The 19401-nt window shown below is 46.1% G+C and overlaps 1 protein-coding gene across 1 annotated transcript; it reads right to left on the bottom strand.

Moving 5' to 3' along the window:
• Positions 1-539: 539 nt before the first annotated feature.
• On the bottom strand, positions 540-18961 carry VEL1 (vernalization5/VIN3-like protein). Its single transcript, XM_087383524.1, has 4 exons — positions 18595-18961; positions 17408-18092; positions 16772-17100; positions 540-2322 (listed from the first exon to the last, which is right to left on the bottom strand). Exons 1-4 carry the CDS (start codon positions 18632-18634, stop codon positions 824-826), a joined length of 2553 nt encoding a protein of 850 aa, XP_087239650.1. The 5' UTR covers positions 18635-18961; the 3' UTR covers positions 540-823.
• Positions 18962-19401: the final 440 nt, after the last annotated feature.

The following is a 19401-nucleotide window of genomic DNA, read 5'->3' as shown; positions in this document are numbered from 1 at the left end:
CGAGAACAAGACAGTACAATTCAGTCACACTGGGACTCCTGCACCCCATCCTGATAAGCAACGGTGACAAAAACAATCCTACACCTAGTCCAATGTTAAAAGCAAAGAACGACAGGGTGGTTACATGCATACCGTAGATGCAATTCGAAACACAACATTGAAAAAAAATCATGAAGACAAAGGAATGACAGCATCATACTTGCATGTACACCCAGAACATCTAGATACAATTCATGAGGACAAAGCAAGGAATCAGCATCATATTTTCATATCCATTCACCCATAACCAGAACAACTTGCTCAATATGAGACCTTCAATCCTCTGACGTCAATTTACTCACAAGGAGCTATCAAAGATCTTTCTGAAACAGAGACTTTACACTGTACCCGATCTTGATAAGCAAAGGTGACAAAAACAATCCTACAACTAGTTCAATGTTAAAAGCAAATAAATACAGGGTGGTTACATGCATACCGTAGATGTAATTCGAATGACAACATTGAAAAAAAATCGTGAAGACAAAGGAATGACAGCATCATACTTGCATGTACACCCAGAACATCTAGATACAATTCATGAGGACAAAGCAAGGAATCAGCGTCATATTTTCATATCCATTCACCCATAACCAGAACAACTTGCTCAATATGAGACCTTCAATCCTCTGACGTCAATTTCCTCACAAGGAGCTATCAAAGATCTTTCTGAAACAGAGACTTTACAAGCTTCAAGTCCAGTGTGAAGATAAACTAAGAACCTTCTGAACAAGACGGGAACTCATTTCCCTCCTTGAACAACCATGCCTTTAAATCAAATGATGCCTTAATGCCACAACCTATTGCAAAAACCATTGGATATTGTGTGCTGCCTCTTTGAGGAGATAATATCTGCAAAGGTATCCATTAATTGTCCTGCTAGGCTTGCTGGATTGTCTTGAAGGGTATCAATAAATACACTGACCACTCTCTTCTCATGATCTGATGCCCTTAAGCTAAACCAAGTAAGAAATTTCATCCGAAAATCTTCCTTAAGATGACCTTCGCATTCCAACCAACGGACTATCTTCACACAGAATTCATAGCTCTTTGCCGCACACAGAGGGGCTCCTGCACTAGTTCCTCCACAGCCATTTGCGAGACCATAACAACTATCTGCTCTTTCTAAGCCTCCAACCGTTCTCTTCCTCAGTATGGCTGTCTGGGGTTCCATCCCAACAGCAGCTCCACTTCGAACTTGGACTGCCCAGCTTTCTCCATGACCATTAGACTCTAAATCATCAGTTCTAGGTGTTTCCTCCAAAGTATCATTCAATTCAGTTGTGCCGTTAGCTTGCATGGAATCCGAAACATTAGGAGAGACAGCATCAGTTTCTTCCCTTCTTGAAGTATGTGAGTTCCCTGGATCACTAATGTCATCCAGTTCTGTAACCTTTGCATGAACCAATGGGCCTTTTCTTGGGGACTGGATGTCCTCACTTTCTTGTAACAAGCCACTGGAATCCTTCCTAGAGCATGCTTTAATTAGCGGAGGAGCTAATCCCACTTCTACTGTGACTCTACCCTCCTCCAGCCCAGGATCCATATCAGCAACTGTATTTATATCTCTGTGGTGGACTGCAGCATGACTCGTTCTGTGGTGGACTGCAGCATGACTTGGCTTGCATACTCCGTCTTCAACACTAGAAGCATCTGCCCCAGGACTCAAGAGAACATTGAGAGCAGGACTAACATGTTCACCCTTCCTCAACTCATTTCCCTTCTCATTCTCCAAATTCCTCATCCCTCCTGTGCTTCGGAAAATACCTTCAATGACATCAGCTGACTGGTATTCTTGACCCCATACTGAATGCAATACCTTTCCAAGGTCACGAACTTTAAAATTGGATTCAAACTCATCTGAATTACAGAATCCTTCATTTTCAGAGTTCACGATACGTGGGCTGTTCTCATGATGCTTATGTACTACATTCACAAGTGATTCCACGGGCCGCTGCAACTCAAGAGGCCTTTTTATAACCTCGACACTCTTTGTAAAACACCGAGCCTCAACACAACCACCGATACCTCTTTCAGAAAATGGGGCAATGCGGAAAGCGTATTCTGAGCAAGCTTGCAAATTGGAAATCAGGGCCCTGCTTGAACTCCAAGGGATTATGCAAGTAGGGTTGTTTGGGTAGCTTGCCTCACTTGCTTTACGATGCCAAAGTCTATAGCCAATCAATGGTTCCCCAAGCACATGATTTCCACCTTTGACCGTTACCTCAATAGAGCATGAGGAGACTTCCTTGAACTCTATTGTACAACACGGATCTGCTATTTCCACTGCCACACATCACAGAATATCAAACCCCTGCTTGTTTCACTACAAAAGATTCTCATGACCGGGATTGGTTATCTTACATGAAAGAAAATGTATTCATCAGCCATGTCCTTCATATACCCAAGGTTTTAAACAAGACAACAACTTCTCCTTTTTCTTTATCTAGATTCGTATATTTAATGATTCTTAATACAATATACATCCGTATCATAACAGTATGTGATATTCCAAGAACTGAGCACATACTACAGTCGATAAAATTTACAAAAATATAAAGACCTAAAGCTTAGACCCTCAACAGAGTGCTCAAGGGATTGCAAATTTAAAAATCTGAATTTCTGAATGCGAATCATTGGCCATATGCAGTTTTAAAAATATGACATACAAAGTAGGGTCTATACTTTGTCTACAGATTGAAGTAGAGAATATACTATGTAGTCTACAGATTGCCATCAAGGAAGATTGCCATCGACATTCAAGTGTGCTCACCTTCTTTGCTGTTATCAACATCCTCTTTGGAAGAGGACCAGAAGAGGGGAGAGCTCGAAACAAGGTCAGTAATCTGAAGAGCTCCTGATGGAGATGGTACTGCTGCTTAGATGCTCTTCGTGAGCTCACACCTCATCTTGCATGCAAAAATCCCCATAGAGAAAGCAACAGACATCCTTATCTCGGAGATAACAAAGCAATTCTTCCTTAACTCCACCGTAATCTTGTCATGGGTTCAATCTGTGATGTCTGGGCATAAGGCTGCATAAGGTGAAGTGTCTATCACATCTGGCTCATGCTGCTCCCGCCTCTTCCCCACCAACCCCCTCTGCCTCCATCACTCGCTACCCACCCTCTCCACCATGCCTCTCTTCCCCCGCCTGCCTGCCCCACCTTGCCCTGTTTGAGGGCTGCTCTAGCGTTGCCTGCAGCTGGTTTCTTGCTGCCTGTGCGTCGCCCAGACGCTGCCCCTGATCCAAGAGTTAGCTTGCATTCAGGCTTCACACAGCCCGCTTGAGGGGTTTCCATTGGTTCGTGGCCTGCCCGCAGTCAACCAAAGAGATGCCCTCCTTGGTTTGATTGCTTTGGTGACCTGTGAGCTTTTTTGGCTTGGCTGGTTCCTTACCAGGGCTTTTTGGTGGTCATTTTGCTGTCTAAATCCTTTTTTTGGCTCTGCTGGTGCCTTTTCCAGCGAGCTGGACAGCCCTCAACTGTGCCTCGTTGCTGCCCAAGCCCTCTGCCTGTTCATTTGTCTGGACTTTAAATCCCTTTTAGCCCTTTTCCCACCCTCCTTCCTTTTCGCAGCGCAAAGCCACTCTAGAGGACAAACAACCAGGTAAAGAATGCAGTACAGTCAGTCAGGAAAGCTTGGTGAGAAGGATTGTTGGACTCATACCCATGAGGAGCCACGTGCGGGATTGGATCCAGGGTGAGCTTAATGCTAGATGGGGACCACATTTAGGCAGTCATCATCTCTGGGAGAGGAGTCTTTCTTCTCCATTTGAGTTCCCCCACCAACACCACCCTAGCCTTGGTACCATGGGTTCACAGTTGATTGGATGACTCGACACATCATGTGCCACACTTCCTGCTGACACTCCCCTTCCCAAGGCTTCCGAGGGAGTATTGACCGGGGTGCCTTTAGTGGAGCAAAGTGCCGTTTTCTTAGGCGCACCTTTTTTATTTCATCCCCGGCACAAGGTAGTCCCTGCCGACTTTAGCGGCCTAGATCATGGCAGATGAAAGGGGTCCCTCGACTTTGGGCGATCATAGAGTGTCATGAGTCCCTTCTTAAGAAGATGTTCCTCGAGTTCCCACAAACAAGGCCCGGCTCCCCCTCCTTCGCAAGCTCGACAGGGGCAGCAAAGGGAGTATAGTGCAAATAGAGCCCAACGTCAAAAACCGTAGGCGACAAGCCAGACTTAGGCAATGGGCAATGGCAAATCAAGCAACAGCTTCTTCACCTTAGGGGGTAGATAGATGGATCCCCCCAGACTCCTAAGAGAGACCTTTGATCTTCTTATAGACCCGCCAAAGGCAATGGCCCAAAAGATTCTACATAGTGTCAAGCCATAGGAGAGCCCGCCGCACACTGGATCCCCCTCTACCCCCCCCCCCCTTCCTCCACACTCTGGTCCCTCACCTCCTTCCATCCATCCCGCTGTAGTCACTCTCGCCACCCTCCCTCTTACCACCTCTTCCCTGCCTCCCCCCCCCCCCCCCCCCCACTTCCTGAATTGCAGCGGTCCCTCTTGTTCCCTCCTCCCATCCTCCCCCCAAAGGTCCCACCCTCCTCCAAGCTCCAATGTGTAAGCCTTCAGGCAAGGGCAAGGTTAAGACTTCTTCCTCTCAGTCCCAACCCAGCCCTCTCCCAACAAAGGAAGCAAGTCTGAGGCAAATGGCCCCTTTTCTTAGCTTCCAAGTATGCGGCCCCGGCTCATCCGTGCGAGTTCTGAAGGTTAGCAGCTTGGAACTACCTCGACGTCCCAGATGATTAACCCCCACCTTTGGACGTAATCTGTAGGGGGGTTCATTGGGACAGTTGACATCCTTTTTGGGGTTTCAACTTTGCCTCGGGAGGAAAGAAGTGGACCCCCGTGCTTTTTTATCTCATGATGAGGGACCACATGATGGAGGAGCGGTTGGGACTCAAGGAGAGGAAGTTAAAGATTTCCATGGGGACAAAGCTATCTTCCAATTGGGTTTCGCCAGATAGATGGGCGCTGGGCCTAGTAGTAGCTATGCTCCATTAGCTCATGCAGAGGTCTCCTTGATGTTGCAGTGGCTTTGAAGGTAGGCATCGAGCCGCGTAATGCCTTTGGCGCAGACATAGACTACTCCCCTTCCAAATCCCCTCGTTCAAGCTCCCAACCACAAAAGGGCTTTGTTCTCGAAACCCCCCCCCCCCCCCCCCCTTTCACTTGTAGGAAATATGTAGATTGTGAGCTTGAGGAAGGCCTTGGCCAACGACTCCCATCTATAAGAATACGCCTTTCAGAAGTTGGCTCTAATAGCAGCTGACACGATCCCAAAGCTCCTGGAAACCCGCACCTGCAAAACACGTAAAAAAAACAATCATGGAAACAACTAGATCAGGGTAGACTATCTCACCAACAACCATGCCATCCACGAGGACTCGTGAATCTGTGACATCCCCTCTAAGCCACGAGCTGAGCTACAACATCCCATACCACCAGGTGGCGCCTAAGGGCCCTTGAACTACTACTTGGTCTTGGGGCTGCGCTAGATAACATGTGCACGTCCGCGCAATATTAAACCGGCAAGGAAACATGACTCGCTCCCACTCGCACCAATACCAACTGAACCCCTAGAATCCTTATATAGGCTTGAGCCCAGTACGCTTGAAATAGCGGGAAACCATAATTCAACCATACCCTTGCAAGTCAACCCTAGAATCGCCTACCTATTCCCAAGCTTCCTGAGCTAGTCTTGTGAGACTAGAGCACACCTCAGATACAGTTCACGCACATGACAAGAGACAAGGCCATTTGGCAAATAGTGATCCTACACCAAGCACAAGGAGGACTGGTCTTTATTGATCCCGAGATGCAAAGCAGAGCACTTTTTTGGCAAGTTGTGATACATGGACTCGCCCTAGGCTTCTAGCCCTAGAAGCTCTTGATATAGCGAGGGCTACTGAGGAACACCCCCCATTAAAGAGGAGAGTGGTAGCAGTCCCGTCGGTTGCTCTTTTCAAAGACTCCCCTCATAAGGAAGGACTCACACCTAATGAGGAGTCTTCACAGGGTTTGGCAGCTTTTCTTTGGTGGACTCATTTGGACCAATCTAACGTGCCTGGAGGAGGCAGCCTCTCATATGGCATCCCGAGGCTCAAGACCAAGAGGGACACCCGGATGGCGGAGATCGACACGGTAATCCCAAGGCATGGTGGCAGGGACTCGCAATGTCTCAGACCCCATCATTGGTATGGGCAGTTTCCAAGGACCAGGATGCCTCTTAGAATCCAACTTCTGCGGTAGTCCCTTGGCTTTTACTAGTGCAGACTTTTATAGAGGGGGGACTGGAGACCTTGTTTCAGCCAGAGACAGTTGGGAACTGTGAGGCTAATGGGATTTTGGGCTTGCTCGAGTAGCAGAGGGTCAGGGTCGTGGGCCACTTGCGCAACACACACAAATATGTGCATGCATATATATACATGCATCTATGTATGTAAATATGTGTGCACACACACATGCACGCATGCACACATGCTTTTTTTTTAACCCATGCACACGCACGTACACACGCACACGCACTTTTTTGTGTGAAACCCATGCACACGCACACGCACACATAGACACATGTACATAGATGTATCCAAATAAATCCAGGAACATGCCCAAACTCATTACCTGAAAACACACAATCATAGGAAAAGGGTCAACTCCCCATTTGTAAGCCCCCAAATGAGGAGAGCATGGGGGAGTGACACATGAAGAACGAAGAGGGAAAATGAACGGATGAACAGACTACCATGTGGACAGCATATAGAATCTTTCCTAGGGTTTTATTTGATATTCCTTTGTAAGGCTAAAATATGTTAGGTATGAGCCTTGTAGGTCAGGTCAACTCGATGAGTTGACTTCTTTGGTCAACCATATGGTTGACTTGGGAGCCATATAGGCCACCCTTTGTATTTTCCTCTTATCCATTTGAGCAGTACTACGTTTTGCTCAAACTTGTTGTTTGCTTCCTGAACTCCAACTCCCATTCAATACTTCTTGCACCAAACAATGGTATAAGAGCAAGTTCTCTTGCTCCTACCTGCCATTTTACTCCATCTCAGTCCAGTGCCTCATTTCATCGCCAAAACCTGTGTTTTGAGCAGAAAAACAGACCAGCGACTGTTTTTTTGACTTTTTGAGATCGATTTCAACGTTTTTTGAAATTTCTGAGCTGCCCGCATACAAACAACCATGTCCCGCACCATCTTGGCCAGAAAAGAAATTGTACAGATGTCCGTACGGCTGTCCGGACCTGTACGGGCAGGTGCGCGATGCTGCTAGGAATCCGTACAACTTGTCAAAAGTTGATTTTGAGCATTTTTGAACTGCTTTTGGAGGTTTTTGCTCAGATCTAGACTCTTTCTAGTCATTCGGGCCTTCTTCCAGCTGCTCCAACCTGCTCTAGCACCATTTGGCTGGGATTCTCTCCCCCTTGACTCAGATCTGCCTCCAACACTGGGGATTTTGGATCTATTGCTGACAGATTGCCGGATATTTTTAGATTTGCAGGTTATTTTGTCACATTTGCTTTATTTCAGCAAAATTTGGGGCTTTTGGTCATTTGCCCCAAATTTGACAGTTTTGCCCTCCAAAAATTGGGGGTTTTGTCAATTTTGTTGAAATTTGCAGTGACATTGGCTTGGTACAGCCAATTTTGGACATGTGGTAGACATTGGCATGCAGGAACATTGACATTGGCTTGGAATTGCAGCACATTGAATCACATTTGCAACTGGCAGCACAATTTGGGGCTTTTCCCAATTTGCCCTCTTTTTTGCATATTTGCCCTCTCAGATTTTGGGGCTTTTGCCAGATTTCCATTGCAGTGACATTTGCTTTATTCACCTCAATTTGGGTATATTATGCATTTACCCCTTGATTTGGGCTTGTTGTCTTGTCAGATTTGAGGCACGCAGCCTCCATCTGGGACATTTAAAAGCTCAACTGATCATTGGATACATTTGCAGACATTTGCCCCTTGTTTTGGGCTGATATTTTTGCACGACACCTATCTTTGGCAGGGGGGTCCTTTGACCGGACAGATATTGTTTTGCAGGTCATTTTTTTGGGGACAGCACATGCATTTAGCTCATTGTTTGGGCAATCAATTTTTGGTTGGTCACTACCTGACATTTGATGTCATTTTTGGACAACCAGCTCATTTTGCAGTGAAAGCCTTGAGGCTACTCTTGAGGATTTATTTTTGCCATGAGAAGCAACGATTGGATGGGTATGTTCTCAGCTGAGAACAAGCTCGATGGACCCAATTATCCCATGTGGTCAAACATGGTGAAACATTTGCTGGTTGCCAAAAAAATCTCAGGATCGGATCTTCGACCTTCCTCTATGGCATCCACTTCTACTACTGCTACAATTGGTGCAGCTACTACAGCCACTTATGGATCTACTGCCACCGCTGGTGCAGCTGTTACAGCCACCTCTGGATCTACTACTACTCTAGCCACACCTCCTACACCCGAACAGGCCAGATGGGATGGTAGAGATGCCCAAGCACATTCTATCATTGCTTTCTCAGCTCTAGAACCTTCTGTTCCAGAGCACTCCAAGGTGCATTGGGATCCTATATAGAGAGGGGGAGGGGACAAGCGCGAGCAGTGGAGAGGGGGGAAGAGTGGGAGAGGGGAGCTGGAGGGAGAGTCAAGGAGAGGACAAGAGAGCGGGGGGGGAGGACTGAGGGAGGAAGGGAGAGTTAGTGAGAGCCGAGGGGGAGGAGGGAGCGAGCAAATAGATAGCTGAAGCTGGGCTTTGTGGGATTAATAGAGGAGCAATTGCGGGTGAGACAACACCTTACAAAGAAACAACGGAGGCAGGGAACGATCATGCGATGAATGAATGAGGATCGTGATGTTGGTGGAGGTGTCAGTTGACGTTTGATCAGTGGAGAGGTATTGAGTGGGCACGCAGGGCGAAGAAGGCAAGGGCGGTGAGGGAGGTGGCGAGGGTAGAGAGGAGAGACCTATGCTAATCACATTAATTAGATTAAACAAAGTAATAACCTTATGTTAATTGAGATCAGGGGAGGCGAAGCACTAATTAATTGATACGTTTGAGCGTGAGAGTGAATTTGCTTAGATATATGGCATGAAGGCCAAATCTGATGTGTTCCCATGCTTCAAACATTGGCTTGCCATGGCTGAAAATTAATCAAGCAACAAGCTCCTTACTCTACACACTGACATGGGGGGAGAGTACATGTCCTGTGAATTCTCTGATTTTTTGGCAGCTCGGGGTATTATTCATCAATGTACAGTGCCTTATACTCCACAGCGAACGGGCTGGCAGAGAGGAAAAATCGGTCAGAGATGGAAATGGGCAGATGCATGCTCAAAGGAAAGTCTTTGCCAAATAAGTTTTGGTTGGATGTTGTCATGTTCTCCAACTATGTGCTCAATTGAGCACCCAAAAAGGCATTGAAGACTATCACACCTTACGAGGCATGGCATGGTCGCAAACCTGAAATTTCTCATATGCGGATGTTCGGGTCATTGGCTTATGCTCATGTGCCATCTCAGCCGAGGCACAAGCTTGAAGACAATGCTGTAAAATGCATATTCATTGGTTATAGCACAGAGAGCAAGAGATACAGGTTGTATCAGCAAAACACGGGCAAGGTCATTGTCAATAGGGCTTTCAAGCCCAAGCCCACAGTCTCTTACCTCTTCATGGATAATAGCTTCTCACAGTTTTCTTGTACCTGGTGCTCCTAGCTCGCGACACCCAAGGTTCTCCACGCTTTTATAATAGAGGCACCCATATCTAAACCTCCCAGCTAAATAATTGTCGACCTTTCCAGCTTGATCCAAGCTCTAATTCGCAAACAATAATTCGTCTCAAGATCTTCTTCCCCGCTTGGTCGTCATCCCGCAGCCACATAGCTCCCTCAAAAAGCAACAGCCCGCTTTCATTTGATCTTTGCCAGCCCACCAAAGACACCCTCCACTCTGTCTGATCACCATATTTGCCTTGCACCCTCCTGCCCTTCCCTCACGCACCTCCTAGCTCCTCTGAGGGATCCCCCTCTGTCGCAATCCTCACCCAAAGGCCTCTCGTTCTCCTCGTATATTCTTGGCCTCCCCGCTTCATGTTCACTCACGCACCTCCTCGCCCATCGACCAGAAGCCTCCACGAGCCTCCTATCCTTCCGTCTGCAACCCTCCAAGCCTCCCACTCAAAGCTTCCCCCAGCTCCAGAACAAACGACCCCCAGCGCTCCCTCTGAGCTTGCATGCTCCCCTACTATATTCTCGCTGCCTGAGAGCTCACCTCCCCCTGTGCTGTGAGCCCACGACCCTGCTGGTCCTTCCAACAAGCTCCTCCCTGCGCAACCATGGACCTCTCCCAGCTCACGGTTTTTCTTTCGCCGTCCCTCAGGTTCTCCTCCTCTATTCCCAAGCGACTCCCCTTCACGTGAAGCTTCTAGCCCCGATCCGACCATCTGTGTAGGATCCTCGTGCCACCTTCATAGTTGCCATCCTCACGTATCACCAACTCACGACCAGAAGCTTCCCTTCATCCTCACGTAGCCACATTTGCATGCATGTACCTAGATGAATCCAGGAACATTCCCAAACTCATCCTCTAAAAACACAACATAGTGCAGTTTCAATCTCATGATAGTCACTCACAAGGTTGAAAACCATAAACTCCATCATGCATAGTAGGGACTAGCTACTATGACATCCCCACTGAACCGACGTCATCAGCGCCCAACAGTGGGTGTAGACCATAGTATAAAAATATGCTCTCACACATACAAATCCACACACCCACACATACTTGAGCATCAATTTATACAAAGTCTTCGTACTGAGTTTCTGTCGGCACTCCGGAGGTGAAGGGCAGACTCAGCCATGATGAAGGCTAGCACTAAAGGAGAAGACTAATCAAAAGGTAGTCCAAAATCTCTTCATTCAAGCTACAACTGCTTGTGAAGTCTAAACATTTTCATTTTAGTCTCTCCCCAACGAGCATCTAAATCTAAATCTAGCTGATAGGGCAACGCACCATTTAAGATAGAAAGAATTATCACAATACCAGCAGGCCGCAACTTGGACGAAAACTTCACAAGGTGAAATTTGCATGTCCGCTAATACGGCAGAAGCATATACCTAGATGAATCCAAGAACATTCCCAAACTCATCCTCTAAAAGCACAACATAGTGCAGTTTTAATCTCATGATAGTCACTCACAAGGTTGAAAACCATAAACTCCATCATGATAGCCACATTTGCATGCATGCCTTAAAATTAGCCACGTCACCTCATGTTCCTTTTTTACCACTCCCAAGGATTCCCACTTAAGGCACATACGGTTCTAGTTAGGCATTCAATCACTTGCATGCCTCCAACACTTAGCATTTAGTTGCCCAGACTACCACATATGGTGAACACCATCCCGACACAATGGATTTTCAAGACAACCACGACAAAAAAAATGTTCATGCCCTCATACAAAAAGGATTCGGGACAACCATAAAGAGTACATGTCATCCCACAACAAAACTCCGTCACACTCTGGATACCATGCTCTGAATTGTCTGGTGCACCCACACTGCTTTTCATCATCTCCCAAAAGTCCTTGGAGAAGCATCTGCCATCTCAAGAAAGTATATCATCAATGTGGAGTCTTTTATGAGAATATCAATAGCTCATTTCCACTAAAAACATTTTTTCATTTTTATCCACACAACGTGATAGGGAAAATAATAGTTACATTATTCGAGATACAAAATAAAGGGAATATCGAAGAAAATAAAAAGAATTGGGATTTGAAAAACAAGTAACTTGTAGGATATAGAACTTAGGAAAGATTATGAGAACATTAAATCAAGGGGTACCAAAGATGAAGCGTGGTCGCTTCACAATTAGCAAGGAGGGGACTGCTACAAAACACTATTTAAAAAAAAAGTGAAGGCTACAAAAGTGGAGGAAACTCGAATGAAGGCTACCAAAGTGCCTCGTCAGAATGGAATACACAATTGCATGGTGATGACAAGGGTCAAATGATTGACCTACTTAAACTCAAGATGAGCATTTAGGACAAAGAATGAATTAATAATGCATTTGCATGTAGGATAATGAAGTAATAAATGCATTTGCATGTAGGATCATACACTAGAAATAAAACTCAAGAATTGAGCACATGCACAATTATTACCTTGGAAATGTACACACTGGTATCGTACAGAGACGTTGGGCAAGCTGGGCTTTGGAAAGCATCCATGGTGCCAAGAGTCTTGAAGTTGGAGTACTAGAGATGGTTAAGTCATTCTCTTAGGTTGGGTTGATGACACAAGGTAGTACTTGGGCTCTTCGCAAGCAAGAGGGTGCTATATTTGGCCATAGGTGTTGGACTAGGTGGTGGATATGTAAGCGCTTAGTAAGGTCTGGTGACCTTAGAGAGATCTCAAATAATTGGTAAGTCATGGACGCATGACTATGGGTGGATCCACAATTAGACCTGGTAGTCTAGAATGAGTACTCAAGCAAGATCTCGTGATCTTGATCTTGTAAGTTACGCCTATCTTGTAAGTTTTGGGTCTAATCAACCTAAAACTAATGGTTCCAAACTGGTCACTTGGAACTTGGACCAATGCATGCATGTGAGAGAGATAGATTAGGAAATGGTATCCTATTGGAAAGGAAAAATAGAACAGAAATGGATTCCTACTAACCCTAATAGATAAAATTAAATTAGTCCTTGTAGGCATGTCCAAAGCACAGCAGTACATGGACAACACAACATGAAAGATAAGTACTATGTCTTTCTTACTAATTTATTTGAAAATTTGATTTAAAGAAACATACTAATGTTGGACTTGTTTGATGAAAGATTGAAGTTGTTGTATGGAAGTTTATACAGGAACCTAAAGAGTGCTAAAGATCATGAAGACAAAGAAGAGTACCTACTAGATGAGGACATCTATGTCCCAAGCAAGAGGGCATGTCACGACACGATTTTGTAGTCTAGAATGTATTAGGCTAGCATGATCAAATGTAATAATTAGTAGGTAGGCTAGGTAGGTTTATATGGCTAAATGCCATATTGATAATGTATTGGATATATGTTAATTGATTAATAAACGGTGCACTCACACATGTAGGTCCTAGGACAGGAATGGGTAGGAATGCATGGGTATGCATTAATAAATGGTAGGCATGAAAGAGTCATAGGTTAAGGGTAGAATAATGGGGTGTGCCCAAGGGATGGATCCCAACAGGCATGAGAGGTTGTGACCTCTCGTATGCATGGAATGTGTGTATGAGGCATTATGCATTCATATGTGGTTTGTTGATTGCATGAGCATTCTAGTTGTTGTCAATAGCAAAAGTACACACGTGGGCACTCCTTCCACCCCATTTGGAGGGCCAATACTTCTCTAATTCTGCATCATCCTTTCACACATGTACATCCTCCAACCGGTACGTGACATCTTCAGTATGCCATTTCCCAACTCAGCAAATACATGCACAAGCCTAGTACACAGCATTGCCAAGCAGTGAAGCGGGTCTTTCGATACTTGAAGGCCACGCAGCATTTGGGTTTACTCTATGGTTCAGAGGCCCCACTTGTTTTGCATGCATTCACGGACAGCGACTGGGCAGGATGTTACGACACTAGGGTGTCACACAGCGGCAACTGTTTTATGCTTGGAGCTTCATGCATCTCTTGGTTCAGCAAGAAGCAGCCTACAGTTGCCACATTCAATTGTCAGAGCAGCTTTCACAGCTACAGTAGAGTGCGTTTGGCTTCGCAAGTTACTTGCAGCCCAACTCTACTAATCTACACCGACAGCCAGAGTGCTTGAAACCCAGTGTTTCATGCGCGCACAAAGCATATTCAAGTCCACTATCACTATGTTCGAGAGCGACTGTATGGTGGAGACATCCAATTGTCCCATGTTCCCACTGAGGACAACTTGGCAGATCTTTTCACGAAAGCTTTACCGCGGCCCAAGTTTGAGGCATTTCGACATGCTTTACACTTGGTTCCTTTTGTTACGTGAGGGATCACTCTGTACATATCATAGGTTGCTATATCCCTTTGGGACGAATATGTGCAACCATGATGTAGTTTCCAGGTATTCCTGAGATATTTCAGGATACTTCAGCCATACCATGGAGGGGGTTTGTTAGCAGTTTGCCCTGGTATGAGCCTTGTAAGTCAGGTCAACTCTATGAGTTGACTTCTCTGGTCAACCATATGGTTGACTTGGTCACCCTTTGTATTTTCCTATCCATTTGAGCAGTACTACGTTTTGCTCCAGCTTGTTGTTTGCTTCCTGCACTCCACTCCCGTTCTATTGCTTTCCTGCACCCAACAAAATATATCCAATCGTACAAATGCAGATTTATATTTGACCCTCTATAACAGGCTTAACAGTCCACATGGGACTGCCATGGATCTGCCGGAGAACAAAGGCTGAGACATTGCTCAGCAAACAGTGAATGCAGCGGGAGAGCAGAAAAACTACAGCAGTACGGTGGCTGGAGCAGATGCTGAGCTGGTCAGCAGTACTGCAGGACTGGACGGGTGCTGAAGTAGGTACAGTACAGTGCAGCAGGGCTGGGGCAGATTCCAGGAGCGGCTCCTGCAGACAGGGCCTTAAGGCTTACATAGGCCTGCAGACTGGTCGGCTGACCAGGGAAAGGACAGACTGGGTCCGCCCAGTCTGTGGGCTGTTCGGTTGGCTGACAGACTGGTTGGCCAGTCTGTAGCAGGCCGGCCAGTCTGTATGGGGCATCCAGCCCATATAAAAGGCCCTCATTGGGGGATTCAGAAAAGCACTTGCAGAGCAACATTGCAGACTGTTTAGGGCCTAGGCACTTCAGGAGTGCATCCCCAGGCACTAGAAGGATCAGGAAAAGGCAGTAGCAAGGGTGCAGCAGTTGACCATCTGTTCCAGGCTTCAGAGGTGCACGAAGGCACAACAGAGGTACCAGCAGCAGCAGTAGACCTTAGCTTGTGTGTAGGGCTCATGCCCTCCGGGGTTGTCCAGATCTACAGACCTGGTCGGCCTGGTCTGTGCCTTCCCCAGTCCTATTTTTCAATTGTATCACACAAGACAGTGAGAAGTACGTCCTCAACTTTAGGCATTTATTAGATTTAACAGCTACCTGATGGAATAAGTGGTGCAAGGATCATTATGATACAGATTGGGAGCGAGCCCAATTCTCAATTTTGCCTCCTCAGTGTCAGAGGATCGAATCTGCTTGAAGTGGCAAACTTATGCAGCAGAACTCTCCGATCTGATCCAAATGGTACACGAGCTATAAACATTCCATCCCTGTATGACTAAGCCAAAGGAGGGCCTATAGCTCAGAACTACTAGGGCAAACTGAAGGCTCTGTTGGCCTCCTGGTGCCTTGTGAAAGGGCTTCAGTAGGATGCCCTAAAAAAGCCAACAAGAGGCCGTCATATAAGGGATCGGTCTTCTTATCATACCTTTCGAATTGACCCAGAAAAAAGACTTGGTGGGCTGTTGCATGGTCACCTCTTTCTGGTCCTTTTGCTCCGTGGGCACTTCTGCCCCATTCTTCATTTGGTTCTTGGAAAAGGCAGATCCGTAGCTGTAGTTGAAGCAACTGCTCCTCTGGAGTCTGGCTTCACGCAATATTTCTTGTGCTGATGGCTGAAGTTTGATAGGTGCTCCCATGAAAGCAGGGGATTCCCTACTAGTGTGGATGTCTCGGATCTCCACGTTCTCACTGGAGCCTGCTGGGTCTAAATTGTCCATCATTGTATACCATGTCATAAAAGAGGAAAGCAACCTAATGCTAGTCACCACAGCAGAGACGGGATTGATCAATCTAATCATACAATCAACCTAGTGCACAAGAGAAAAACCCAATCTGTGATGGAGCACTATAATGTGTAGGCAGTGAGTACACAACTTAGTCACATAACCAGCCAAGTGCTGGACTGACAAACTCAGCCACGTGTGATCTAAACTAAAGGAACAGCTGCTGCTCTTCTCCGCTGCCTGCACACCCATGAAAGCTTGACTGGGTTGAGGACGAGAAGTGCCCATTATATAACCTTAGAAGAAGGCAGTGGGCCCCCAACTTGATGAACCCAAACCTGTTCTAGCCCTGTAAATAGCTGGCTGTTTCAAGCCTCTCAGACCTTCACATGACCTGGCAAAACAGCCCTTTCTATGTGCAGATCCAAACAGGAATGTGTGCACATGTGGCCTCCTCAAAAGGCCTTTCCAACTGCCCTAAGGTCTGGCAATCAATGTTGACCCTAAAGTAAAATTCCAATGCTGCCCTGAAAAGTGTCCACACTAACATTGTAATAAGGAGATCTCCATGTGACTGGAATCTTACGACTTTTGGAGGTAGGCTAATGCAACCAGTGTGAAGAGGGCAGCATTGGAGGTAGGCTCCTTTTGCAAATCAAACCTGATCAGTCAGGCTCTCTATCTCCTTATCTGAAATCTGGCTTCATAAACAGGTCTGCTACTTCTATCCCTTAGTTATGTACACATTTTGGGGACTACTATATCCGAATATCTTGAGTGACGCAGCTGCTTTCACATACAACAGCCTTAAACACCTGGCCAACAAGTTAGTACATATCTTGAAGATAAGACTAATATATCTAAATTGAAACTTTAAACAATTTTGAAATTGATTGAATATCCCCTCCTATGCTAGAAAACCAACAAGGGAAGAAAGAAACAGACACTACACACCTTGGAGGTTTGAGGCCTTGACTCTTGGTTGTAAATCCACTACTGGATCTTCATGTAATGTTTCTAATTTGTCTAGTGCGATAGATACAAGATTCTGTACCTCAGCACCACAAGACAGCCTGTTCACTATACCACGGGCAAGCTTGGCAGAACCTTCTGTTATCGATCCTACCTCTGCTTCAAGTTTCTTAGTTGCTCTGTCTACAACTTCATGAATTTCCTTGTACTTGTGAGTTCCGTTCAGCAATCTATGGCTCAAAGCCAGACGCTGGCAAAGAATATCTACTCTCCTAGCGTCCTTGGCAACCAGGAGCTGTTTTCTCCAGCATCTGTGAAGACCCGTATCAATCATAATCAGTGTCAGGTTTATCCAGAAACAATTCATCAAAACACACACAACAGCAACTAGACATGAAAGATGTTTTGTTTGCAGCCCAGTCATTTGCTGTACGGGTTAAGTAGTTAGCTTATGCATATCTTATACCCGCAATGCAAAAACAAAAGGTATGAAGGCAACAGGATCACAGTCGCCTGGGAGCAACTACTAATTCATACAAGTTTGTGACTATATGCTGTAAGCATCGCATGCCTATGCAACAGAACAACATTATTTGCAAAAAAAAGCATCTGACCCACCCTATCAAGCCACTGATTCTCCGACAAGATCCGCAACGATAACTTCCATCAAGCAGTACATTCGACCCGTCAATTACTACCCCAGCCATGCCATGGTTCATTGCACACTCAAGGTGACAGGAGAGCCTGCAATCACTTTCCCCATCTAGTGGCTCGGGTGTACAGACAATCCAAAGACTAGGATCCTTATTGTCATCAAACTTTTGGCAGATCCAACAGGAGCATCGCTTACAGAAACTAACACCTGGTTGCAACTGAGCCCTGCACGCTATATTTCTGCAAATCCAGGAGAGATCTGGTTTCCTAGCATCCACGGCCACAGGCGTCTGACTTGCAGATGGAATCCGAGAAGGGTGGCCTCCCTTTCTTTGCCGCCTGGCAGGGCTTTGTGTGACAAAAGGATAGCTTGGGGAAACAGGGTCAGAGCTCATCACGTCTTCCCCTAATCCCTTCATGGACACCAATCTTAACAAATGCTCAACCATCTTGCTTTTAGAAACCCCTGTATATTTTCTCTCCTTGCCCATCTCAAGGCACAATATCTGTAACAGATCTTTTCTTGTCCAAGACTCCAGAGCCTCACGGCCTCCCTCAGAACCTTTAGCGGCTTCATAAACAAGTTCCTGCTTCTGTGGCAATGTCAGACCTCCGATCTGTGCAGCATATGTTCCTGGAAAATAGGCCCCTGCAGTCCAATAAATTGCAATTAACCTCTTTGCCAAACATACTGTTCTGCAGTACAGGTCATGTATTGGGAGGAATCATGACGCAAAAATCATTAAATTGTGGTGAGTTTTCTTTAAAGAAATGGCACGCTCTTAGTTTGTGAACGTCAATCTAGGAAGATATCCACAGTATGCTTTCGTCAAATAAAGGGATCATTCAATTCTCGCTTTACAAATATAAAACTACGCAACAGAATGGCTCGATTCTGCCGCAAATTCGAATCTTGCGCACACAAGAAACAACGGGACAACTGGCCAAAGTAATGGCATGCCACATTTCACCGCGCATTCCCAAAAGAGATAGACTCAAAGGGAGCAAGCACAGAAAACTTCCAAAAAACACTTCTGTAACCTTGCGACATCTAAAGTAGTCTAACTGCCCCAGACCGTACCTACACCTCTTCGTTCGCTAAATTGTACCTTGGAAAGGAGGAGAAGAGACAGATGATGAATGTTTATTACCTGAGGAAGGAGAAAACGGAGACGGTTTCACCCGCGGCATGGTTCTCCTCGAAGGTCTCAGAGAGGTAATTCTGCCTCAATTGACGCTCGACTGGGCTGACTCGAGCTTTTGGGGACAAATCCGACAGCAGGGTGTCTGTTCCAGGGCAGCCATGGCCACAACGAAAAGTGTTGAAGCGATGGCAAGGCAGGGCAGATGTTAGCAGGATTTTTTCGCAGAGGGATGAAAATTTTCGGTGAGAAGGTAGCACAGAATCCGAAAATTTGCATCCCAACTCATCTCTACGGGGAAATGGAGATGGAGCTGGAGATGGAGATGGCTATGGCGAAGGAGAAGCAGCAAAAACGATGCTCAGAAAGCACAGAACTCGAACCCTTTTTGCAGTTTCCCCCTAATTACACAATAATTATCTTCCCCTAATGAGAGTGTACCCCTCCCTAATTTCCCTCCGTCAACCTAACCAACGGTCACTCTAGGGAACAGCGGTTAACCTCCCTCGGTCACTAAGATGTTTTTTCCCCACTCACACGCCCTATCGCAAGGCACTCGCCCCGGCCATCGCCCTAGTAGGCAGGCAGGCACCCTACCATTGGGCTGCCGCCGCGGCATTTGCAAGAGATAGTATCCAGCTGAGTGCCTCTACATGAGCTTCGCAAATTGTGATTCGCAATGATAGGAAGAAAGGATCAAAAAGCAATGTCTTAAATAACTATATCTTAGGGACTCTAGAGGCACTCAAATAACTATATCTTAGTGACTATGCCAGGAAGAGTGGTATGTGTGCGCACAACACATGGATGCTCTAT

The sequence above is a fragment of the Dipteris shenzhenensis genome, chromosome 13, assembly GCF_047967505.1.
Source record: "Dipteris shenzhenensis isolate YYH24624 ecotype China chromosome 13, Dip_SZ_1.0, whole genome shotgun sequence".
NCBI classification, from domain to species: domain Eukaryota; kingdom Viridiplantae; phylum Streptophyta; class Polypodiopsida; order Gleicheniales; family Dipteridaceae; genus Dipteris; species Dipteris shenzhenensis.
This window is presented reverse-complemented; position numbering and strand designations above follow the sequence as displayed.